Consider the following 25631-nt stretch of genomic DNA (forward strand, 5'->3'; position numbering starts at 1 on the left):
ACTACCTCAAGCGACTTGCTCGCTTCTTTGTCGTTGCTTCCGGCGCCTCGCGCGTGACGTTAACGTGCGACGTGTTCGGAGTGTTGCAGGAAGCTGGGCGGAAGGAGCGGGGGAGGTTGCTTCGCTCTTCAGCTGCGGCGGTGGGGGCTGCATCCAGGTCCAGGTGAGAAGGCGGGGCTCAGGGCGTGTGCGGCGGGGCCCCGTAGGAGGAGGAGGAGGTCGTGGCCCGGGCTTGGACGCTAGGATGGATTTCTGAGATCCGGTTAGGGCAATGCTTAAGAGTAAGTTGAGAGGGTTGGGCACAAAACATGTAGATGGGGAGGCATGGGGGTCAGTTTAGGTTTGGGGAGCGGAAACAAAACTGGTTGGGATGAAGAGTGATCCCTTGCAGGTGGTCAAGCTTGTAGGGTCGACACGTTATTTACAAGGGGACAACTAGGGGGGGATGGGATAGGTCATCTAGGCCCTTATCTGCTGTCATCTACTATGTTCTCTCTGTAACTGACAACCGGAGATATGAACTCCAATGCTTAAGTTAGCTCTAGTTGCATTTTGTCACCTAAATTATGTTGACGTGGAAAGGACAAGTTTGTGAAGCCATTATTGGCAGTTAAAGCGAATTGTTAAATTTGCAAGTATTTAAAAAAAAATAACTTTTTAATTTTTTATTTCACTTTTCCCACTGCTGTTCTAATTGTGCTTTTAAGTTGTATGCTGCCAAGTCGTGCAGTATGTTTTGCCATGTTCTAATCTAGTTTCTCATTCATGAAAGATGGATTGTATGATTTGCAAATTAGTGCAGTGTCTCCACATACTGTTGAAGTGCTAGTCTACCCAATGGAGAGGAAATCTATTAAAAGTGCTCATTCCTCATCGATTTACCAGTCCAGATTAGTGGGATTTGTCTCTCTCCCCCCCCCCCCCCCCAGCAGATTGAGGCAGGAGGCATGCCCTTTTGACCTGATGTCCCTCCCTGTATAGCCTGCTACAGCAGAGAAGGTATCAGTAATTCTCTGCCTCCAGCAGATGGTAGGAGTTATCTGGTCTGACTGGGAGGTAGAGGAAGTTGAGGTTCCTGAGGCAACAGCCTTGCTGAAGTTGATTTCCACAGTGGCAGCCTGCACCGAGTAGGGGGATACCTCCACAGCCCTACAGTCAGGGTTGACTGTTCTTCCTTCCCCAGGGCAATAAGATGGATGCCCACCTTGTATTTCTCACAGGCCAGAGGTTCTTTTTTACCACTACACCTTTAAGAAAGCTCACTCTGGTGACTCGGCCTTCAGATGCTTTCCCCGGAGTAGGTATGGAAAACAGCTGTGTGAGAGGTGTGGAGGCCAACAAGTTCTCAGTGTTGAAAGCTTATTTTGTCAAAGTTGCCTTGGGAGAGAGGAGAGTGTGGCGCTAGAGGGAGAGGCAGGTGTGACCAGAGTGGCTCTTTCTGTACAATGTGGCCTCGCAGCAGCCATGTTTCCAGTACTTCTGGAGCCCAGGGGATCAAATGTGGATGCTCACAATACTTCTCTGCTGCTTTGGAGCCCTTTAACATGGACTCACGGGGGTCCTAGAGCTTTAAGGGCTAGATGAGGCAGGGGAACAGGATTTTACATTCAAGTTTGTGCTAGTTATGAACAGAACATATTTTCAGTTGAAGGGAAGGAAGGTGCAGAGATTAATAAAGCAGCCCAGTGAGAAGGAGACCCACTGGTTAAGAAGCTGAAGCTGCAGCAGAAGCTTGATTTAATCCCAGAGGATAGGGATTTTTCCCTTTCAGGGGATTAAGGAGCCTCCAATGGGGACGAGGAAGAGAAGGATAAAGGGAAGCTGACTGCCCAAGTAGAAACTCTAGGGCAGAGCTTTCCAAACTTTTCATGTTGGTGACACACTTTTTAGACAAACATAATTTCGTGACACGGTAATTCAGTCTACTAGCAAACCAGAAGTTAAAGGTTAAACGAACAAAATGTATTTCGACAATTTATGTATGTTTCCTTAAATATATACATAATAAAATGTTTCACGACACAACCTATCTCATAATAAATATTTGCAGGCTTCCACTTCCTCCATGCTGATCTCGTACATTGTGAGATCGGCATAGAGAAAGTGCTACTCTTGCACATTCCCAAAGATTACATGTGCCAATCACTAAAAAGTAATTTTTTTTTTTACCTTTGCTGTCTGATCTTAGTTTTCTAATCGGTTGGTCACAGGCTTTTTTTTCCACCTTTCCTTTCTTGTTTTTTTGCCAATTCCTTTTACAGGGTCTTTTTTTCTATTTCTTTTCTCTCCATCTGTCTTTCCTCAAACACACAATCAGGTTCTCATTCTCACACGCTATCTCACACATTCTCACACACACAGGCTCTCACTCACATGCAATCTCACACATCCACAGCTCTCACTCTCACATGCCTCTCTCTCATACATACATACATACTGTCTCTCTCGTGCACATGCTGTCTCACTCTCACACACACAGGCTCTCACACACATGCAATCTCACACATCCACAGCTTTCACATGCCTCTCTCTCATACATACATACATACATACATACTGTCTCTCTCGTGCACATGCTGTCTCACTCTCACACACACAGGCTCTCTCACTCCTACATGCTCTCTTGCTCAAGCACAGGCTCTCACTGGCACATGCTGTCCCTCTGCACGGGTTGCCGAAGGATGGGCTCTTCAGCGGCCCTGATCTTCCCTGGCTGTGACATGGGATCTGCAGCGGCCCTGCTATCGGGTTTCCTCCTCTTCTCGGGCTGCCGCGACGTGGGATCCGCAGCGGCCCTGCTATCGGGTTTCCTCCTCTTCTCGGGCCGTCGCGACATGGGATCCGCAGCGGCCCATTAATGCTGCTCTTCTTCTGTATGCAGCAGATGCTCCTCTTCCTTCCTGTCCACGCGGCTCCGGCAACGTTTTTCTTCCAGGGCTGCACAGGCAGGAAGGAGGAGGAGTGAACGTGACCCTTTTCTTCGGGCCGTGGTGATGTAAGCTCCACCACTGCCCGCCGATCTTCCTGCTATAGTTCCCTGCTTCTGCCGGCCCTGTGGACCGGGCGACACACCTCCACACTACAGGCGACACACTAATGTGTCCCGACACACACTTTGGAAAGCTCTGCTCTAGGGAGTCATCTCAGAACCAACATCAGAACATATTTCTTCATGGAGAGGGTAGTGGATGCTTGAAATGCCCTTCCAGGGGAGATAGTGAAGACAAAAACTGTGAAAGAATTCAAAGTAGCAACTCTAACACTGCTCTCTGTTTTAATGGCAAGGGGAATTTGGATTCAGATAACAACCAAAGAGAGCCCTACATTTTATGATCTGGGGAACTGATGCACAGACATAAGGGAAAAAATAGGACTACTGCTATGGCCAAGTCCATAAGCTAAGCACATCAAGCAGCACTGTCTGAATTTTCAAAAAGGCTCAGTAAAAATATTGCTAGCAGTAAATGTTTATGGCTTATGATATGGCATGGGGATAACTCCACGGAGCAGCAGTCGCTACTCTTACGACAAACATGGGGTGACCTGCATGGGGCAGCAGATACTACCATAAGAAGCTTGCTGGGCAGACTGGATGGGCCATTTTGGTCTTTTTCTGCCATCATGTCTTTGGTACTATGCTACCATGTTAGATGACTCCGCAGTCAGGTTGTTCAGGATTGAAGAGCTAGGTGCTCTGATCTCCAAGGCATTGCAGCCTTTAAGACTGGGGGAAGGGCCCAAAGAGGACCCAGTCTTTGCAAGTATTAAGAGCCAGCCAAAGCCTTCCCTGTGTATTTGGCTATACTGGATATGGTAGGGATTGAGTGGCATTATCCAGATGCAGCATTGAGATGCAGAAGGGCAGTGGAAAAGCTGTATCTGCTGTTTTGGCTTCCAAAGGTAGACACAGTGGTGGCAGCGGTAGCAAGAAGGACATAAATCCTAGTGAAAAGAAGGGTTGGCATTTGAAGGGTCCTCAGGATAATGAAGGTGGAGTCATTGCTTAAGCGATCCATTGATTTGACCAGCCTGTTGTTGCAGGCTGTAATCTGCGGAGGATTATTTATTTAAAAGCGTTTATATCCCATATGCTCCGGATATGTAGCAAGAGCACTGGTGCAGTGGATCCAACAGGCTCCATGGAGTGCACATCAGAATCCAGTGGTGCAGAAGCAGTGCATGTAGAATTAGCGGCAGCCTTTGTAGCAGATTTCTTATATGACCTTGTCAGATCATCTCCCAAACAGGTAGTGACAGTGCTGACGGCCTGCTTTGGTTGAGGAATTGGGCGGCGAATTCTGCCTCTAAAGTCAGGCTGAGTAAGCTTCCTTTTAAAGGAAGGCTTTTATTCAGGGAAGAGCTAGAGAGCCTAGAAAACCTCAGAGGCTGCCACAGGGCAGAGGCAGAGAAGTCACCTGAGGAGGATTCTCTAGAGACCATGCCTAAGGGAGAGTAAACAGTATAGACCAGGTAGGCCTTTCAGGGCCTAGAAATTCAGATTGCCTGGCCAGGTGCAGTCGTTTCGGGGAAGCAGGCATATCAGTAGAGATACTGGCACCCGAGGCTTGCACCAAGTAAGGGCCCAAAATGATGGTGTGCAGGGTCACTCCTTGCTTTCACTGGTAGGAAGGAATCTTCAACGGTATCGCGAGGAGTGGGCCTCTATTATGGGGGACCAGTGGATCTCAGAAGTCATCCACCAGGGATATGCCCTGGAGCTGAAAGCTCCAATAAGAGAGGCACTGAGCGGCTGTTTAAAAACAAAAAGAAAAGTTAGCATTTTTGGTTTTTTTTTTTTGCCACTGGAGGCAAAAACTGCACGGCACTGCAGTAATAGAGTTGCAGAAGCTCTAGCAAAGCAGACCACAGCTGTAGGCGATTGCTCAGTGTTGCAGCAGCAAGCAGCCCCTCCTGCAGCCATGCAAAAAGGTAGGAGGTGGAAAGCCTGTGAGACAAAGTAAATCCTGATTGTCACGGGGTCTTTTTGCCCTGTGTGTGAGAGCAATCCAGACCCCAACTTTCAGGAAGAGGATGCTTCTCCTTCCCCTGCTACTAAGGAAGGTGGAAGGAAGGCCCTTGCCCTCTGGTGGGCAAATTCTTCTCTCTCCCTCATACTGCCTGGCAGAAGCTTGCCAAGGTTCTAAGATGCCCTCTGAGGGGGGCTTACCCTCAGGAGGGGCATAAAGGGCCCTGGCAGGGTATTATTTCCCCAGACATGGAGGCACTGATGCATCAAGCATATTGTCCCATGCAAAAGCCCAGAATACCCCCATTAGCTGATGCACCAGGTTGTAGTTATCATCTAAAGGGACCAAATTATTAAGCGGTCTAGGGAAGGCTCTCAACCCCCTCCCTCAGTCTGCATGACTTCTGTGGTTTCAAAGGAAGGTTTGTGGTCAGGGATCTCCTGGGGGCACTCAAGAGAAAGGAGATTTCTCCTCTAAGGACTGTCTGATCATTTGTTTGTGTTGTGGAGTGGTCCTCGTAAGGGTCACAATATTTCCAAGGCTACGATTGCTCGTTGGTTAAAAGAGACAATTTGTTCAGCTTATCTTCTAGCTTGTTGAGATCTTCCTGAAGGTTTGAGAGCTCATTCCACTAGGTCGCAAGCTACGTCCTGGGCGGAATGTCAACTAGTTTCTCCTCAGGAGATTTGTAAGGCAGCAACTTGGAAGTCGCATACTTTTGCTTGTCATTACCACTTAGATGTCCAGGCTCCAAGTTCGGCAGCCTTCGGAGAGAGTGCTCTCCGAGTGGGACTCTATCGGTCCCACCCCAAGTAAATCAGCTCTGGTACATCCCAGGGTCTGGACTGATCCAGGTACGTACAGGGAAAGGAAAATTGGTTCTTACCTGCTAATTTTCGTTCCTGTAGTACCATGGATCAGTCCAGACGCCTGCCCTTTATGTCTGTGTATGGCAATTATCTTTTCAGAGAGTCCGCTTGTTCACTGTTTTGGTTTGTAAACCGCTTTTCATGCTGTCTACTTTTATTAATGATTCTTGTTTATTCCCACGTTTTATTTTTTGGGATTCTGCTTCCATTAAGGATTTGTGAATTGGAAGTACGTTTTAGAGTTTAGATAGCTAGTTAGTATTTTAGTAGTTACATTTCTCCTTTGATATCATTCAATACTGATGGACTGCAGGTGGCACCCTAGGGTATACGTCAGAGTCAGTAGAATGTTTCTCTGCCTCCCTCTGCTGGATTGGGGACATAACCCAGGCTCTGGACTGATCCATGGTACTACAGGAACGAAAATTAGCAGGTAAGAACCAATTTTCCTTTCATAGCCTTCTTAGTAGATGCTATGTACAACCTGATAAGGAGTCTTCTAGGGCACTGGTGTCTGAAGTAGTAGCTAGGAGGCTCCTATGATTACGCAAACTGGATGACAGATTCAGCCTCTAAATCTTTCCTTTGCAAGTTGCCATTTAAAGGGAACCTTCTCTTCAGAGAGAAGTTGGTGAAGTATCTGAGGGAGTCAAAACTCCAGAGGCTGCCTGAAGATGCTTCTTGGGACACACAAGTCCAGGGTTTAGCACCTCCAGGACTGGCACAGATACAAGCCAGCTAAGAGTTTTCCTTCAAGAATCATCCCTTTTGGGTGGTTAGAAGGGCCAAGACGGAACCCCCTGTAGCAACAGGTGGTAACTGACCAACCCAGTGATATACAGTGGGTTCGTTTGTAATAGTACCAATGGACCTGTTACAGTACTATTCAGAGTGGACCCTAATGATGACAGATTAGTGAATCTTAGACATCGTGTAACTGAGCTAAGCCCTAGAATGTGCAAAGCCAGTCCCATAGGCCTTTCTGATTTCCCCATGCACTTCTCAACTCATGAGAGAAGCAGTAAAGGGGACATTATTGAAACTATGGCACCTCCAGGCAATAATTCCAGTACCTCCTCAGGAAAAAGGGCAAGGTACTTATTCAAATTATTATGCAGTACTGAAAAAGGACAGGTCTTTCCGTCTAGTATTGGATCTAAAAAGGGTCAACAAACGCCTTCGTGTGCCACACTTCTGAATGGAGACTCTACGATCAGTCATGGTGGCTGTAAGAGAAAGCAAATTCTTGGCCTCCCGGGTTCTAGCAGAGATATTTTTCATATTCCCATTCGGGTTTCCCACCAGAACATATTAAGGTTCTGTATATTGGGCTAACATTTTCTGTTCCAGGCCTTGCCTTTTGGGCTACACTGCACCCAGGACCTTTGCCAAGGTCATGGTGGGTAGTGATGGTGGCACTGTACAAACAAAGCATAAAGGTTCATAAGAGCCAAATTGGCCCAGGAGAGCCACCAAGCCTCAGAAATAGTAGTCTACCTCCTGCAGCAGTGCAGAGCAACCTAGACCCATCCCAGACCCTGGGATTTCTAGGTGCTCAGTTCAATGCAAGTGAAGGGCAACTTAATTTTATCCCCCATTCGGGTCTCCAGTTAATTGTGCAGGTGCTAGCTTTCCGTGCTCAGAGGCACACAGAGTTTGGGACTATCTTCATCTGCTGGGGCTCATGGTAGCATCACTGAATCTGGTCCCATGGGCCAGAACCATTGCAGCAATCCCTGCTGCCATCCTGGTCGTCTTTCTCTCATGATTATCAGCTTCGGCTCCAGGAACCCTTGGTGGTAAGAAGCAGCCTAGAATGGTGGCTGCAGGATCCAGTCTAATGAAAGGAGTATCCCTAAAATTTCCTAGCTGGATCATAGTGACTACGGACACTAGCATATGGGTTGGGGAGCACATTGCCAGGAACAACTGACCCAAGGACACTGATCAAGAGAAGAAATGTTTTGGTCAATAAACAGAATAGAAACAAGAGGTCTACATTCTTTCCTACCTCTGATAAAAGGGAAGGTAGTCAGAGTTTTGTTAGACAGTGCCGCAGCAGTGGCATATGTAAACAAGCAAGGAGGCATCTGCAGCCTCGGACTAACATGAGAAACAGCCCAGTTGTTTGAATGAGCAGAGGAGAACCAACTCCCCCTCTCAGCATTCCACATAGCAGGGAAGGCAAATCTTCAAGCGGATTTCCTCAGCTGAAACAGACTGGATCCAGGAGAGTGGGAGCTGAGCCTTGAAGCCTTCCAAAAGATAGCGGATCAGTGGGGGTGCTCAGCTGCAGACCGGATGGTGACACAGGCAAACGCCAAGACTTCTATATTCTTCAGCTGCCAGATGGAGGCAGGTTCTGGTGAGATAGATGCACTCCTGTGCTCATAGCCAAAGCTCAGCCTCCTGTATGTCTTCCCATCATGGCCTCTAATAGGCCGGCTTTTAAAAAGGATAGAAGGCATTTATCCATTGTGATCCTGATAACTCTAGACTGGCCAAGGAGACCTTGGTGCACAGACCTCATAAGGTTACTGAGCAGAACCTCAATGCACTTATTCAAAGCGTGGAGCCTGCTCTGGTAAGGGCTGGTTCCAATGGATGACCTGTATCCATTGTGTCTTATGATATGGCCCTTGAAGGGCATGCCTGCAAGGGAGAGAGAGATGCTCAGCAGTAAGCTTGACCATGCTGAAAGTATGTAAGACTTCTACTTAGCATACATCAGGATTTGGCAAGTATTTAATGTGTTCTACCGAGATCACACTGGTTCTCCGTAGAAGTCAGGCATTCCGCAAATATTAAACTTCCTGCAGCCAGGTCTGGATATGGGCTTGGCCCTTATCTCCTTGGAGATGCAGGTTGAAGCTGTATAAAGCTTCAGGACCAAATAATAGGCACCCAAGTAACTTTGCACCTAGATATAATACAGTTTCTAAAAGGCGTGAACATATTTGATTGCCCTTCAGACCAGTGATCCCACAGTGAGGCCTTAATGTTCTCTTAAGGGCGGGGGCAATAATGGGCAACTGGCCGCATCGCGGTGGTGTGGCTGCACTGCTCACTATCGCCCTCATAGCGCCTCGGGAAAAGGAGTAGTTATTTCCCGTGGTGCTGCTGGCAATAATGTGAAAAACATTATCACCTGCAGCACTGCCGGGAGATAACTCTGCCCAACCCTGCCCTTCCCCTAATTTTAATAATACCGTCGCGATACCGGCACATAGCACAGTAAAGAATGACCCTCCTTATTAGGTCTCACTTTGAGCTCATAAAGTAAGCAATCCACAAGAGCTTGGTCTTGAACGACCACCTTTTTAGTAGCTATTTGCTCTGCTGGGCGCATTTCTGAGCTGCAGGCCCTTTGTGTAGGGACTTTATTTGGTTATTTCTTCGGACATGGTCACATTTCATCTGGTACCCCTCTCCTTACCCAAGGTAGTATCCTTTCTTCATGTGAACTAGTCCGTTTCAGTTTGAACCTTCAGTAGCAGCAACTGTCAAGGGAAACCTAGGAGCCTGCTGAATATATGGCATATACTTCTGAGGTACCTAAAGGTGACACAACTCTTGGGAAAACGGACAAGCTGTTTGTGTTAGGACTCCAAAAGGGGAGGCAGCCTCCAAAGCCACTGTAGCTAGATGGCTAAAGGAAGTGATGGTCTTGGCTTACCTACTATCAGGCAAGCAGACAATGGCAGTGCTTGTGCCCATTCTACAAGGACTGAAGCATCAGCTAGGGCAGAGCCATCTTCAGTTTTCCCAGAAGAAAATATGTAAGGCAGCCACTTGGTCATCCTTCTATTCCTTTACAAGATACTATAGACTGGACTTGCAGACCAAGGCAGACTCTGCTGTTTGGGTGGGTATCCGCCCTCTCCAGTAAGGAGCAGCTTAGGCAACTTACTAGACCAACATAAGGGTTGGTCTAGTAAGAAGGAAAGGATAAAGGTGAGCCAGTTGATACAGTGTACCTGGATTTCCAGAAAGCATCTGACAAAGTCCCCTCATGAAAGACTTCTTAGGAAATTAGAAAGTCATGGGATAGGGGGCAGTGTCCTATTGTGGACTGCCAACTGGCTGAAAGATAGAAAACAGAGAGTAGGGCTAAATGGTAAATGTTCTCAATGGAGAAAGGTGAATAGTGAGTGCCCCAGGGATCTGTTCTGGGACCACCGCATTTTAATATATTTATAAATGACCTGGAAATGGGAACAAGAAGTGAGGTGATCAAATTTGCCGATGACACAAAATTATCTGAAGTTAAATCACAAGAGGATTGTGAGGGATTGCAAAAGAGGGAGACAGGGCATGCAAACGTCCACATTAAATTTCATTCTTTGTTTCAATTTATTTCGCACCTGACCCCAAACAGCACTCTAGGAGAGTTATAACATAATAAAATATATCATGTACATATCCATAAATGTAACATCTAAATGAAATAATTTATATTCATGCTTCTCAGTTATGTGATGCAACATTGGGAATAACCACGTCCAGTTCCCAGAGCCATAGACCGATTTGGCATGCAAGCGATCCGTGATGAATATTCATAAATGTATTTCTCTATAATAATTAACGTAACTGATAAAGGGAAGCTGCATGTTTTGTTATCTTGAAAATCAGCTACATTTGTAAGCCTTGGGGGCTGGAGTTACTATCTTGGATAAAAGAAAGCTATGTTTCCTCTTCCTGTAGCCTGAGCAGTGCAAACGCATGGGTTCTGTCCACTGCCCAGCAGATGGAGGCAGAGATTGAGGCTTGCTAATGTCGTCTTACATAGGCTCCTGCGCTGCTGGAGCTCAGCCTGCCAGTATTCTCTTTTTCCAGCAGATGATATGAGATGAGGCCTAGTTAAGCTGTTTGAAAAAGATTGGATTTGGAAGGGCAGCTTCTGTGGTGAAAGCTTTGTGTTCCTTCCCCCATGGCTTTAGACCAGGGGGCTTCCAAGGGTCCACATTTCATTCTGTGTTGCCCTGTTTCCTTCCATTTCTCGCTCCCCCCTTCTGACTGGACCTCCAAAAAAAAAAAAAAAAAAAAAAAAAGAAAGAAACCCAGGCTGGGTTCATGAAAAATAAAGCAATATTTCTGCCCAGGAGGTGTTTCCTTTTGGGAGTGTGTGTTGTTCAGCAGTGCTTTAGACAACGCTGCACTGAGTTTAAAAAAAAAACAACACTTTTTTTTTCACAACCCAAGAGTTTGTTTTATTGAAGCAGTGAAGAGGGTATGTGCTCTCCAGTGAAGCACAGAGGAAAGCCCGCACTCTGCGCATTGGGCAATGCAGATGGGAGGAGGGAGGTCCTTTGAGTCATGGCTAGCCAGAGAGCAGAAGGGACAGGTGGGCGGTGGAGCAGCTATTTTATATGCATGGCAAGAAGTTTGCACTAGGCCCTCCACCCTGGGATCCCACAGTGCAGGACCCTACTCTGGGGCTGAATTACCTGCTGGTTTTAATATCGGCAGTTTCCTTTGCGTCCTGCAGACTTAGGCCACACCTGCAGGAATTCTCCTGTATACCAGTATGTGGAGGCAGAGAACTCTTTTTGTGTGTTCCTTACATCATTGCTGCTATGTACTCTTGGATAGCCAGGTGATTCTCCAGCAATGTTCTGCCTCCAGCTAGGTGATGGTAGCCTGGGATAGGCGGGAACTTTTTGGTAAAAAATAGAGGTGGAAGGGACAAACCATTAGAGAGGATGCCGAGGCCAGACCCTGATATAGTGGGATGCCGGGGGCTCCCCCCTTCATCATTAAAAAAAAAAAAAAAAAAAAAAAGAGATCATTTGTTTATTTAGCTGGGTAGGTCCCCGAGCAGCTGCGGTCTGCAGAGGGCAGATCCAGGAGGGGGAGAGGTAGCCTGGCACGGCAGCTGGGAAAAAAAAAAAAGTGCCTCTCCCTCCAGTGGCAAGAAGCAAGGCCGAAAGAGGCCAGAAATGTGCTCCATTGCAGGTTCCTTCTGCCTCTGTCGTGTCGGCCTCAAGGCTCTGAAAACCAAGCAATGAAAAGGTGAGGTGGGGAAAAGCGTGTTTCAGTCAGCTGGAATGCCATCTCCGGCTCATAGGGAATTGCGAGAACAGTTTCATAGCAGGGGAGGAGAATACACAAGCAGACTACCTCAGCAGACACATGCTAGACCAGGGGGAATGGGAACTAGCAGATGAGGCATTCTCAAGAGTGATAGAAAGATGGGGAAGTCCAGAATGGGACTTGATGGCAATGCAGACAGATGCCAAGACAAAATGTTTTTTTCAGCAGATGCCAGGAAAAGTGGTCAAAAGGAAAAGATGCCCTAGTTCAGCTGTGGCCACTAGACCATCTATTATACATGTTTCCACCATGGCCCTTGATAGCAAGGCTACTGAGGAGAGTGGCAGGTCACAAGGGATGGATTATTCTGGTAGTGCAGGACTGGCCCAGATGAGCTTGGTATGCAGACTAAACAGGGATGCACCTTTGAGATTAGGTAAAGCCAAGAATCTGCTCAGGCAGGGCCCAGTCTTCTGGGAAGAGACAGATCAATATTATCTTACAGCTTGGCTCTTAAGAGGGACAAGCTAGAGAAGAAAGGCTGCTTATAGTTAGTGGTAGCCACTTCATTGAAGTCAAAGAAAGCATTCCATCTTCCGAGCATACGGTAGGGTTTAGAAAATTTTTCGAGAATGGTACAGGAGGAGGAAAATCTCCTTAGAAGCAGCACATATTAAACATATCCTGCATTTTCTACAGGATGGTTTAGAGAGAGGGTTAGCCTTGAATTCCCTCAAGGTGCAAGTGGCAGCGGGTGCAAAGGAACTCTCTTGGTGCTAACCCGGACATAATATGTTTTTTTGAAGGCAGTGAAGTACGTGCATCCACAGAAGTTCCAGGTAAATCCCATGTGGGATCTGAACATAGTACTGAGGCCTTAACCAAACCGTCCTTTGAACCCCTCAAGGGGGCATCATTAAAGGATCTGTCACTGAAAGCAGTCTTTCTAGTGGCAATATGTTCAGCCAGGAGGATATCGGAAATCCAGGCCTTGTCCTGTAGGAAGCCCTACCTTTCAGTTCGTAGGGACAGAATAATCACCCACTTTGTCCTTTCCTTCCTGCCTAAAGTACTGTCAGAATTTCACCCCAACCCAAAAAATCGTCCTACTGGCCCTAATGAGGACAAAGTAGGGAGAGGGAGGGGGGATCACACCTGCCAGCTGTCTGAAGAATGCTCCTATGTTACCTAAAAGTCATCAATACAGCACTTCCTGCAGGGGTATATGTACTAGGGCTGACGTCAGATTGAAATCGGATCTGTCTCCAACTGCTATCAGGAGTACACTATACCCACTGGTCCTGAGTCCATCTGCTACACAATAGGAAAACTTGATTTTTCCCCATTGATAGCAGACTGAATTAGCCATGCTTTCTGGGAGTCCCAAGCTCCCAGGTTGTGTCTGCTCAGGTGTACTGTTTTAAGTTCAGGACGACAACCCATAAGTAGACACTCCTAAGTTTCAGTAATGTTTGACAAGACTGCCATGCCCAGTGCAGCATCTGAAGAAGCTTGCTTGTCAATGCAGTAGTGTGCTGTGAAGGTATGTAGAGAAGAACAAGTTGCCGCCTTGCAGATGTCCAGTAGCAGAACTTTCTGTAAATGGGCAACTGAAGTAGCGGTGGCCCGTATTTGGTGGGCCTTTGGTTTGCTGCTAAGCGTGGTAGAGCGTTTGTTATAACAGAATTCTATGCATTGGCTTAGCCAGTTCGCAATGGTTCTTTTTTAAACAGGTTGACCTGGTTTGTTTGGATTGAAGGAAAGGAATAATTGAGATGACCTGGATGGAGAATGTGTTCTCTGTTTGTAATGGGCTAAAGCTCTCTTACAGTGCAATGAGTGTAGGAGTTTATCATGATCATTATGATGAGGCTTGGGTTTGAAGATTGGTAGTGTAATCTTTTGATTAAGATGGAATGCTGTAACTACATTCGGGAGGAATGTAGGATGAGTGCGGAGAGTGACCTTGTCATGGTAAAATTCTAAGTAAGGAGAATAGTGAACTAAGGCTTGTAGCCCACTTACTCTTCGAGCTGATGTAATTGCTACAAGGAAAACCATCTTCCAGGTTAGGTATTTTATGTGGCATGAGTCCAAAGGTTCAAAGGGAGAAGCCATGAGTTGTTCGAGCACAATGTTCAGATCCCATGGTACAGGAAGCTTCGTTATTGGTGGTCTTAAGTGTAGTATGCCTCGCATGAATCTAGAGATTAATGGGTGATTAGAAATTGGAAGACCCTGACGATAGTGGTGAAACGCTCCAATGGTGAACTGAAGAGTACGCTAGACCAGAGGGGTAGAGCATATGAAGGTATTCCAGTAGTTGGGTCGAAGTAGATGAAAAGGGATCTAGGTGCTGTGATTGGCACCATTGTGTATTCCAGGGTAATGGGTGGGTGTATGGAGTGTCGCATGAGATACGCATACCATGGTTGTCTTGGCCAATCTGGAGCTATTAAGATCAAGTCCGCTATGTCCTGAATGCATTTCTGAATCGTTCTGGAGATGAGCGGAATGGGTGGATAGGCGTACAGCAAGCCTTCCGTTCATGGAATGAGGAAGGTGTCTGGAGTGTAACGAAGTTTGCTTGGGTAAATAGAGCAAAAGGTTCGTGTTTGTCGATTGCTTTGAGTTGCAAAGAGCTCGATTGTTGGGAAGCCCCATTGTTGAAAAATGTCGTGAGCTACCTTGCGATTCAGTGTCCAATTGTGTGGATGAAAAATCCTGCTGAGTCGATCCGCTGTGACGTTGTCCAGCCCCGGTAGGTAAGTGGCATGAAGTGTTACTCTGTTCGTGTTCACCCAAAAAAGTATGCGAAAGGCTTCCCCGAACTTCCAGGGGCAGAGGATCACAGCACTTCAACCCTTACAGAAGCACATATCAAGCAGCCCGCCCTGCAGGCCGGAGCCAGTCCTTTCGTAACAAGCACAACAAAAGGGGAGCCAGCTCGGGCCCAGGCCCTAGCCGCACCCCACAATGAAAATCAGCCGACCCGTCCAAAGGCAGACTTGCCCTATTCTACCAAAGATGGGTCGAAATAACTTCAGACAAGTGGGTCCTAGCCATCATTCGAGAGGGATATTACCTGGATGTCCACCACCTCCCTCCGGACAAGTTTGTGGAATTCCCCTGCCATGACCCTTCCAAGAGGATGGCAGTGGAAGCTACACTGACCAGATTGCTAGCCTTAGAGACTATAACACCGGTGCCCGCACAACTAATAAATACTGGGCATTATTCCATCTATTTTATCATTCCCAAGAAAGAAGGAACGTTCAGGCCCATCCTGGACCTCAAGTCGGTCAACCACCACCTGAAGATTCCTCGCTTCCGCATGGAAACCCTACCCTTGGTAATAAGGGCGATACAACCTGGAGAGTTCCTTACATCCCTGGACCTGTTGGAAGCCTACCTACACATTCCGATCCATCAAGAGCATCAGCGTTTTCTACGCTTCACGATCCTGGACCGTCACTACCAGTTCCGGGCACTACCATTCGGGTTAGCCACAGCACCCTGGACGTTCACCAAGATCATGGTGGTAGTGGCAGCAACACTGAGGAAGGAAGGAATCCTCGTACACCCTTATCTAGATGATTGGCTGATCAGGGCGAGGTCCCCAGAGGAAAGCCACCAGGCAACCAACAGAGCCAAAACTCTACTGGAGAGCCTCGGGTGGGTGGTCAACACAAACAAGAGCAGTCTGCAGCCCTCCCAATCTCTAGAATACTTGGGAGTCCAGTTCTACACCAAACAAGACAAGGTCATCCTGACACCGACAAGGAGATTGAAATTGATGACCCAGTTGTGAACCCTGTTGAGCGAACTTCGCCCCACAGCATGGGACTACCTACAGGTCCTCGGCCTCATGGTATCCACACTGGAAGTAGTGCCATGGGCAAGAGCTCACATGAGACCCCTACAGCGCTCACTACTATCACGATGGAATCCACTGTCCCAGAACTACACTGTACGTCTTCAGCTCCTGGACAAAGTTCGGACCCAGTTACGATGGTGGCTACAAGAAGGCCATCTGAGCCAGGGAGTGAGACTATCCTCACCATCCTGGATCCTGCTCACCACGGACACCAGCCTACAAGGATGGGAGCACACTGCCAGGAGCTAACCGCCCAGGGGCAATGGAACAAAGAAGAGTCGGGGTGGAACATCAGTCGCCTAGAGGCCCGGGCAGTCAGACTAGCCTGCCTACGGTTCGGTCACAGACTCCAAGATGAGTCAGCCAGAGTAATGTCAGACAACGCCACAACAGTGGCCTATATCAACCGTCAGGGAGGAACCAGAAGCCAACAGTTGTCTCTGGAAATAGACCCCCTAATGTCATGGGTGGAAGCAAAACCTCAAGAGATCTTGGCCGTCCACATCACGGGGAAAGACAACGTTGCTGCGGATTACCTCAGCAGAGAAAGTCTAGACCCAGGAGAATGGAGGCTGTCGACCACAGAATTCCAATTGATATTAAACCGTTGGGGAACACCAACCATGGACCTCCTGGCAAACCGGTCCAATGCCCAAGTGCCCAGCTTCTTCAGCCGCAGGCGGAAACACCAGTCCCAGGGAATCGATACCCTGGTACAGACCTGGCCACAGGAGACTCTGTTATACGCCTTCCCGCCATGGCCCCTATTGGGCGCAATCATTCACAAGATAGAACACCACAGGGGACCAGTACTTCTAGTGGCCCCGGACTGGCCAAGAAGACCGTGGTACGCAGACATGCGAAGGCTGCTGACAGGGAGCCCCCTCCCGCTACCTCCACACAGAGACCTGTTCCAACAAGGACCAATCCTCCACGAGGATCCAGCTCGATTCTCTCTTATGGTCTGGCCATTGAGAGAACTCACCTGAGGAAGAGCAGATACTTGGGGGCAGTAATTGACACCCTGCTCCGAGCACGCAAGTTTTCCACATCCCTAACATACATAAGGATTTGGAGAGTATTCGAAGCCTGGTGTGAGGACCGCAACTTCGTTCCACGCTCAGTCAAAATTCCTGCGATTTTGGAATTCCTGCAGAACGGTCTACAGAAGGGATTGTCTCTCAACTCCATTAAGGTACAGGTGGCTGCATTGTCATGCTACGGAACCAAGAGTGAGAGCAGCAGCATAACCTCTCACCCGGATGTCTCCTGCTTTCTGAAAGGAGTCAAGCAGATCTGACCACCCCTAAAGTGGCCGGTGCCTCTTTGGAACCTCAACCTGGTCCTAGATTTCTTAGCAGGAGCTTCCTTCAGACCTCTTTGCGGCCTGTCTCTCCGACTGTTAAACATTGAAGCAGCCTTCGTGGTGGCAGTCTGTTTGCCCCGTCGTATATCTAAGCTACAAGCACTGTCCTGCCGGGAGCTGTTCCTCAGGCTCACCCTGGGAACCATCCAGTTACGCACAGTTCCATCATTCCTCCCCAAAGTGGTATCTCACTTCCATCTCAACCAAACCATCTTGCTACCATTGCCAGATGAGCATAAGAATTCGGAAGAGTCTCGCAGCCTATGCCATCTCAACATCGGCAGACTTCTAGTCCAATACCTGGAAAGGTCGGAATCCGTACGAAAGATGGACCATCTATTCATCCTTCACAGCGGGAAGAAGCAAGGGGAAGTGGCCTCGCGAGCAACCATAGCCCGTTGGATCAAAGAAGTCATCAAGGCGGCCTACGTAGAAGCAAACAAGCCACCGCCTTTACAAGTCAAGGCCCATTCTTCTAGAGTCCAGGCAGTGTCCTGGGCGGAAACCAAGATGCTGTCACCCGCCGAGATTTGCCGGGTGGCGACATGGTCCTCCTTCCACACCTTCTCCAGGTTTTACCGCCTGGATGCTCAGGCTCGGGAGGGCACAGCATTTGCAAGGGCAGTACTAAGTGGGTCACAGGCAGCCTCCCATCTGTTCAGGAGTAGCTTTTATACATCCCATTGGTCCTGAGTCCATCTGCTACACGCTAGGAAATGGAGAAATTACTAACCTGATAATTTCGTTTTCCTTGGTGTAGTCAGATGGACTCGGCGTCCCATCCACGGCTGCCGTTACTCATGGAATTCTCGGGTGACATCCCCGAGAGCACGTGATTCACGGGTAAGCCATGCTTTCCTCCAGCTAGGACACCCATCCTACTGGGTATCGACATTTCTCAGTTGAGGGCACTGGCGGTCTCCAACTATAACCAATTCATCCGGTTCAAATTAATCAAGTTATCCAAGTTATAAAGTTAATCAAGTTATTCAAATTATTCAGTCATACATATATTCACAATGCTTTTCGAAGAGAATTTTGAAGAGCTGGACTTCCTGCAGGGGGGTATATGTACTAGGGCTGACATCAGATTGAAATCTGATCTGTCTCCAACTGCTATCAGGAGTACACTATACCCATTGGTCCTGAGTCCATCTGCTTACACTAAGGAAAATGGAATTATCAGGTAAGTCATTTCTCCATTGCTTACCATAAACAGTGTTTCCATAGATAGCAGGATGAATTAGCCATGCAATCCCTCCCACCTCCCTAGACAGTCCACTTCTAGTACTACCTACCTTTTTTGCTATACATCTTGCTTGGTTACAAAGAGACTGAGGAGAAAAAATGGAATCGCGCGGGAAGACGACTGCGCAGATGCACAGAGTCAAAAACTCTGTCACTACTCGAGAGAAACTCCACCTACTCTGGTCCAGTCGACGCTCCCAGAAAGCATGGCTAATTCATCCTGCTATCTACAGAAACACCGTTTACGGTAAGCAAACTTGCTTATTTTACTTTCTGGGTTCTATGGCAGCAACCATAGAGGTAGTCCCCTAGGCGAGAGTTCATATGCAACCACTACAGTAGTCATCTTTCCAGGTAGTCACTGCAGCAAGGATACTTTGTGTGTAAGCCCAAAAACATGAGATCTGCAGACTTGCTCCTCATTTGTAGCAGCAATAAAGTTATACAGCTAACAAGCCACCTCGTGCTGCGGCCTCTGGTTTTAAAATACAGAATTACGCATGAAACAGTTGGCCATACCCTGGAATGCCCATGCCCTGCCCCCAACTCCACCCCCCCTTTTTTTTTTGTTTTGTTTTGTTACTTGCGCACATGTATACACTTGTGTAACTTCCGGCTTTTAAAATGTGTTACTTGCGTGCGGTCCACTTAATCAGATACATGGGATTTATAGCACAAAGTATGCTTCTAAAATTTGTTCCTTAGGTAGTGTATCTTCCTTCCTTCCTTAGACAGTTGTGTGGGGAAGTATATTTGCTGTTCCATTCCTTGGATGTGCAGTGTTCTATTGTGGATTTATCAACATGAACCATTTTAGGGGATCAGATTATCTTTGTCCTCCATGCAGGGTCATTTAAGAGGGATGTAGCTATGAAAGCTTCATTGGCTTGCTGATTTAAAGACATAAGTGTGGCCTAGATAGTTAAAACACTACCACTTCCAAATGAGAGATGCAAGGGGTTTCTTGGGTCAAGCTTGGTTGGTTTCATCATTGAAGAGTTGCAAAGCGGTGACCTGCTCATCCGTGCATTCTTTTGCGATAATTTATCGTCTCGCCATTTGAACCAGGGAGGAAGCATCCTTTGGTTTGGTCATCTTGAGAGTGGATCTGGCAGTATTGCTTGAGTATATTCCATGCATTTGGACTTGTGCGGATGGATGAGGAGGAAAGAGAAATTAGTTCTTACCTAATCATTTTCTTTCCTTGAGTCCAGCCATACCAGTCCAGGACCCTTCTTTGTGTGGTATTCTACAGTTATTTCTTTTCAGAAAGTATATATATATAATTTTAATCAAACCTTTATTGGCTGCGGTAAGATAATGTTAATCTATTTGGTTTATCCTAATTGTGTTTTATTGGTATGTTTATTATTTTCCCTTGGATATCCCCTGGTTTGGAAAAGGGGGAAGTTTGTTTTTAATGTTCTTAGCTTGTTATAGGATACTGGCAGGCTGAGGGCAGCAATGGATCCTTTGTAAGATATCAGCAAGCTTGTTAATCTCTGCCTCCATCTGCTGGTTGGTAGACAATAACCCATGTATTTGAACTGGTCTGGCTGGACTCAAAAAAAGGAAATGATCAAGCAAGAACTAATTGAGAAAGGACATGGAACGGCTCCCCTATGAGGAAAGGCGAAAGAGGTAGGGCTGTTCAGCTTGGAGAAGAGATGGCTGAGGGGGGAATATGATAGAGGTCTACAAAATCATGAAAGGACTTGAATGGGTACAGGATAGTACAGGACTAGGGGCACTCCTTGAAGTTAGCAAGTAGCATATTTAAAACAAATCAAGAAAGAGGTAGGATTAGTGTTGGATGGAGGGGATGGTCTGTGGGGTTCTGTTATTTTTGGGTGTTAATGATAAGATCTGTCATGTTGTATCTTTAGGTTGATGTGCAGAAACCAGTCACCATCCAGAATGTGTTGTATTGAATTCTAAAAATTAATTAAAAAAAAAAAAAAAAGAATTAACTTAAAACAAATTGGAGAAAATTCTTTTTCACTCAACACACAATTAAGCTCTGGAATTTGTTGCCAGAGGATATGTTTAAGGCAGCTGGTGAGCCGGATTTTAACAAGCTTTGGATAAGTTCCTGAAGGAGAAGTCCATGTTAATCAATAGAGAATAGCCACTGCTTGTTGCCGGCATTAGTAGCATGGGCTCTACCTAATGTTTGGGTGCTTGCCAGGTACTTGTGACTTGGATTGGCCACTGTTGGAAACAGGATACTGGGCTTCATGAACTCTTGGTCTGACCCAGTATGGCATTTCTTATGTTCTCCTTTGTATTGTTAAATTACATTGCTTTTATTTAACACTTTTGTCTTTGCTTTCAGAAAGATGTTGCCAACCACATCGGTTAATTCCAGAAACCAGGGCAATGGCAGCTTGAATTCTAGAGATGCAGCGAGGCACACGGCAGGGGCAAAACGCTATAAGTACCTGAGAAGGTTGTTTCGCTTTAGGCAGATGGACTTTGAGTTTGCCATGTGGCAGATGCTCTATCTCTTGACCTCCCCGCAGAAGGTATACAGAAACTTTCACTACCGGAAGCAAACCAAAGATCAGTGGGCCAGAGATGACCCAGGATTCCTTGTTCTCCTTAGCATCTGGCTGTGCGGTAAGTTCCTAGTGATTTTATTTCAAGTCCCTCTGTCGCTCCTTGTGACCTTGGGTAAGTCACTTTACCCTCCATTGCCTCAGGTACAAACTTAGATTGTAAGCCGTCTGGGGATAGGGAAATACCTACAGTACCTGATTGTAATCCGATTTGAAGTGCTGAAAAAAAAAATATGCAAAAAGCGGAATATAAAAAAAGCTAAATAAATTTAAAGAATTCCCCTTTTCTCTCAAAAATGATCATAACCTCTTTGAAGTTCAGGACTGTTGAAGAGGCACAAAACTGTTTCAGCCTCCACCCAAATAAGTGCAGAGCTTTGCTGGATGTAGTACAGTTCAGCAGAAACAAAGTAGTACACTTTTAACGGTTGATTTCAGAACTGTGGGCTAAGACTTATTAGTGGCCTGATTATCCTATTATAATGGTCGATTTTCAAAGGGTGTGGGTTACTAAATTTGGAGGTTCAAAGTTTAATTCGGCCTCTTGGAAAATTGCTTAGGACTTTGACCCTAAATTTAGGAGCCTAATTTCACGACAGTGAAGGAGTTTAGGGTATAGGAAAACCATTAGGTGATTAGCACTTATTGCTAGCATGAACCTCCTAACATCAATGCATAAATCCAGGCAATTTCACTTTTCAGTTGAAAATCTAATTGAGGCAGTGAGCATTTTTTGAAAATTGACTTGTAAGGAGACACATTTCGGAACTACCTATATTGGTGCAAACTCCATGTGTGTAATTTTTTTTTTTTGCCTGCAGGTTTTGCATGATTTTTCAAAAGGAAGGTATGAGCATAGGTTGCCTTTTGAAATTACCTCGGGGAAAAAATCTCGCAGATAAAGGCACCAGCTTTTTTTTTTTTATTGTGGGTAATTTTCTCCGAGGAGAAAAACGCACGTAGTTTTAAAAATGCAAAACTCTGCACATTGTTGCTTCTTCTGACCTAAATCTGCCTCCTGGTACTGCCTGTGTGTAATATGTGCCTGGGCAGAGCAGCTTCAATAGTTTTACCCACATTGATTGTGGGAAATTTTCATGATGCCAATTTCTCCTAGTGAATTGCTTCAGAAAATTACCCTCTATATGTCTAAAAACACATTTGTTTTTCCTTTTTACATCTTTTAAGGTCTCAAACAATTTTTTTTTCTCTTTTTAAACCAATGATGGAGTAGTTTCCACGATCACTAACTTCTCAAATTGTGCATTGAGGCAGCATTTTTATACAGAATTGGTAGAGAATTGAGACACCGCATTTATGATGTGAAGATGTGATTTTTTTTTTTCTTGTTTTCCTCTTCTTAGTATCTACAATAGGATTTGGGTTTGTTTTGGACATAGGATTTTTTCAAACAATAAAACTCCTGCTGTGGGTGGTGTTTATAGACTGCGTTGGTGTTGGCCTACTGATTGCAACTTTAATGTGGTAAGTTTGCTTTTCTTCTAACTTTATATGCCTTTGTGACAATTTCTGCATCTCCTCTAACTTGTCCGTGCTCCTTCTAGAAATAGGAGCATGGTTTCCAGAGACTTGTATAACGGGGCACTTAAGGATGCATTTTTTTTGTTAAACAAACAATGTGGCTCGACAGTTGTTCTTTACAATTGGGCAGCCAGGCATGGCCTAGTAAAAACGTATAATTTCGGTATAAAACGATGGAGGCCTCCCTTTTCCAGTGTCTGGGTGCCATCTTCTTATGTCACTCCATCGTTGCGTTACTGGTACTTGAGAGAAGAAGATGCTAACATAATGCGGAAAGCCATGACTGGCCATCACTGTGATTGACAGCTAGCTGGCACTATAGATTTCTTAGCTGCTACATATGTTAGCTTTCTTCAAAATCCATTTCAGTAGAAATTGTGTTCTTGCTAGGCAGCAAAACAGGGAGAGTAATGCTGAATGCATCAGATGCAAGTTTTGAGGTCCTGGTTTGGGGGGGGTGAAGGGAAAGCTAGGATGGACATGGAGGTGGGTGGCAATATGCAGTCATCCTTACCTTAATATTTGGACTTTATTTGGCTATCTCAGCTCCACTCCAAAATGCCCCTACTTTATCTGGCTTAAATTTAGATAAGTACTGGAGATATTTAAAAAATCAGCATTTAGCTGGATAGCTCAGCATTACTAAAGGTCGATACAATTTTAAGAAATGGATCAGGAAAATAGCTGAAAATTAGTTAATGGACCAGAACAAACTCCATTCCTCTTACTTCAGGTGACCTGTCTCTTCCCTCTTATTTTGTTTAGTATTGAAAAAAGGCAGCCGTGAGGCGGTTCCTTGCTATTAATGGACAGGGGGACCAATTTCAGGAAATGTTAAATTTAAAGTTTGTATCATGTACAGTCTTATTTTGGCTAATTCGTTTCACTCTTGGGTTGTGTTTGGTTTCCTTTACTTCAATCAGGTTCATTTCTAATAAGTATCTGGTAGCCCGGCAGAGCAAGGACTACGATGTGGAGTGGGGCTATGCATTTGATGTTCATTTAAATGCTTTCTATCCTCTCCTGGTTATCTTACATTTTATCCAGCTGTTTTTCATCAATCGTAAGTATGATCACACTTAGTCATAAGTCATTTATTACGCTGTTGGCTTTCAAGCAGTTAATGAGATAATGATTCTTCTTTTCTACAGATGTTATTCTTCGGGAGTGGTTTGTTGGTTACTTTTTTGGGAACACACTGTGGTTGATAGCAATTGGATATTACATCTATATAACATTTCTGGGGTACAGTGGTAAGTTTTGCCAAAAGGTTTGTTTCTCAGAATGAACAACTCTGTTTAACCAAACAAAAGTATTATGTTGCCTTGGCGTGTGTGTGTGTGTTGTGTAGAAGTGCAAGGTGGGCCGGTTACAATCAGAGTTGCTACTTGTCATATTAGTCTCAGAGATGTTCCCTTTCTTTCCTCCCAAGTATCTCGCTTTTGCACCATACCCAAGTCCCATTGGGCAAGAGATACAGAATTAAATCTTTTATGTCGCTGCCAAGGCATGAGACCAGCTTACCAAACTTTTTCGACAGACAGAAAGCAGGAATGCCATTCTTGGACATTTTTACTCATGTATTCATTTTGAGTCTCACTGTACTGGGTGTACTGGGCTGTTGGAGAGTTGGCAAGCTTAACAGAAAGGAATAGAATCTGACAAAATATAAACTATATGAGAATAACTTAAAAAAAAAAAAATACCTGGCTCCTTGTCTTTCTGCTACACCAGTCCAGAATGTTGAAGTTTTGTCCCGTTCCCAGCTGATGGAGGCAGAATGGGTATAGTGTACTCCTGATAGCAGATGGGAGGCGGAGTCAGATTTCAAGCTGATGTCGGCCTACATATACCTGTGCAGGAAGCTTAGCTCTTCAGTATTTCTCCGTTTCCTAAGCAGATAGGGACACTACTCACATTAGAGTAGTGTTAGGAATTTTAAAACAAAGAAGAAAAAAAACTTGCCTCTACAAGATGAGCCCCGCTCTCCTGTGGTGATACCTAAGGGTCCCTCCCCCCAGTCGAGATTTCCTGAGGTGATTTCCAAGATCCCTCAGAGGCAAGTCTCGGTCCGGTAGCCGGCTCCTGGCATGGACTTAGCCCCGAGGGTGGCTGAGAGACATTGGGTGCAGAATTGAATGCAGCGGTGAAAGTAACTCCCTCTCCCCCCGCAGCCGAAAACCGCCCGGCAAGAGACCGGGAAACGCCGAGACCAGGTAAGGTAGAAACCTCTTTTAAAGTCTCCGGTCTCCGAGGCTCGATTTGCCGCACAGATCGTCCCTTCCGGCGTCTGTTACCTCGGGTTGAGCAGCCCTGTCAAAGAGTTTAAAGATAAACCTTTATTCAAGCCACACTTCAAAAAGGAGAGAATATCTCCTATTTGCGTCTTCCATGGGGATAACTTCTTCTTGAAACAAAAAACCTCAAATATATGCCAAACTCTTATATAAGAAAGAGAAGTGAAACTTTTTCTAGTATGCAGCATTGTACTAATGACTGTGAATTATCTCTCTTTGCTAATCTTGCCCTCTCAATAGCCAAGCCCTAAGCAAGAATGGAATTGGATCCTCCATTTCTACAGAACCCTGATGTAGAAGACCCTTGATCTGAGGCAGTAGAGGTGGTTGATCTACTAATAAATCTCCTTAGATCTGCATACTATGGTCTTTTTGGTCAATTGGGAGCTACTAGCACTACCAATACCTTTTCTTTTCTCTATTTTCCTTAAGACTCGAGTTATTAAAGGCCATAGGGGGAAACATACAGAAGGCTGTAACCTCTCCAACTCTGTTAAAAAGCATCTACTGCTTCGCTGTTCAAATCTCTGCAGCGACTGAAAAAATTTATTTAATTTCTTTTTCTGATTGGAAGCCATTAGATCTATTTGATGAGGCCCTCAACTCTGCACTATCTGCGAATAGGCCTCCTGGCATAATTCCCATTCTCCTGAATCTATTATGTTCCAACTTAGATAATCTGCTTGGACATTGACCTGACCTGCTATGTGTAGAGCTGTCGGCTGCAACAAATGATTCTCGGCCCAAGCAAATAACAGATCTGTCTCATCCAAAACACTTTGACTGCATGTTCCTCCCTGCTTGTTTGTATATGCCACTGCTGTTGCAATGTCACATAACACCTTCACTGCTTTTTCTTGAAGTAGAGGCTGAA

General features: G+C 45.9%; 1 protein-coding gene across 3 annotated transcripts in view; it reads left to right on the forward strand.

Annotated features, from left to right (window-relative positions):
* Positions 1–21: 21 nt before the first annotated feature.
* The window catches only part of UNC50 (unc-50 inner nuclear membrane RNA binding protein), a 31166-nt gene continuing 5556 nt past the window's right edge, over positions 22–25631 (forward strand). Inside the window, exons 1-5 of one of the 3 annotated variants that reach the window (XM_029604761.1) lie at positions 22–163; positions 20696–20979; positions 22283–22403; positions 23384–23523; positions 23612–23713. In XM_029604761.1, coding sequence (XP_029460621.1) covers positions 20700–20979; positions 22283–22403; positions 23384–23523; positions 23612–23713 — 643 coding nt within the window. In that variant the 5' untranslated portion in view covers positions 22–163; positions 20696–20699. The other 2 variants (XM_029604763.1, XM_029604762.1) reach the window with 2 other exon arrangements.

Source organism: Rhinatrema bivittatum, chromosome 5 (genome assembly GCF_901001135.1).
Source record: "Rhinatrema bivittatum chromosome 5, aRhiBiv1.1, whole genome shotgun sequence".
Taxonomy (NCBI): domain Eukaryota; kingdom Metazoa; phylum Chordata; class Amphibia; order Gymnophiona; family Rhinatrematidae; genus Rhinatrema; species Rhinatrema bivittatum.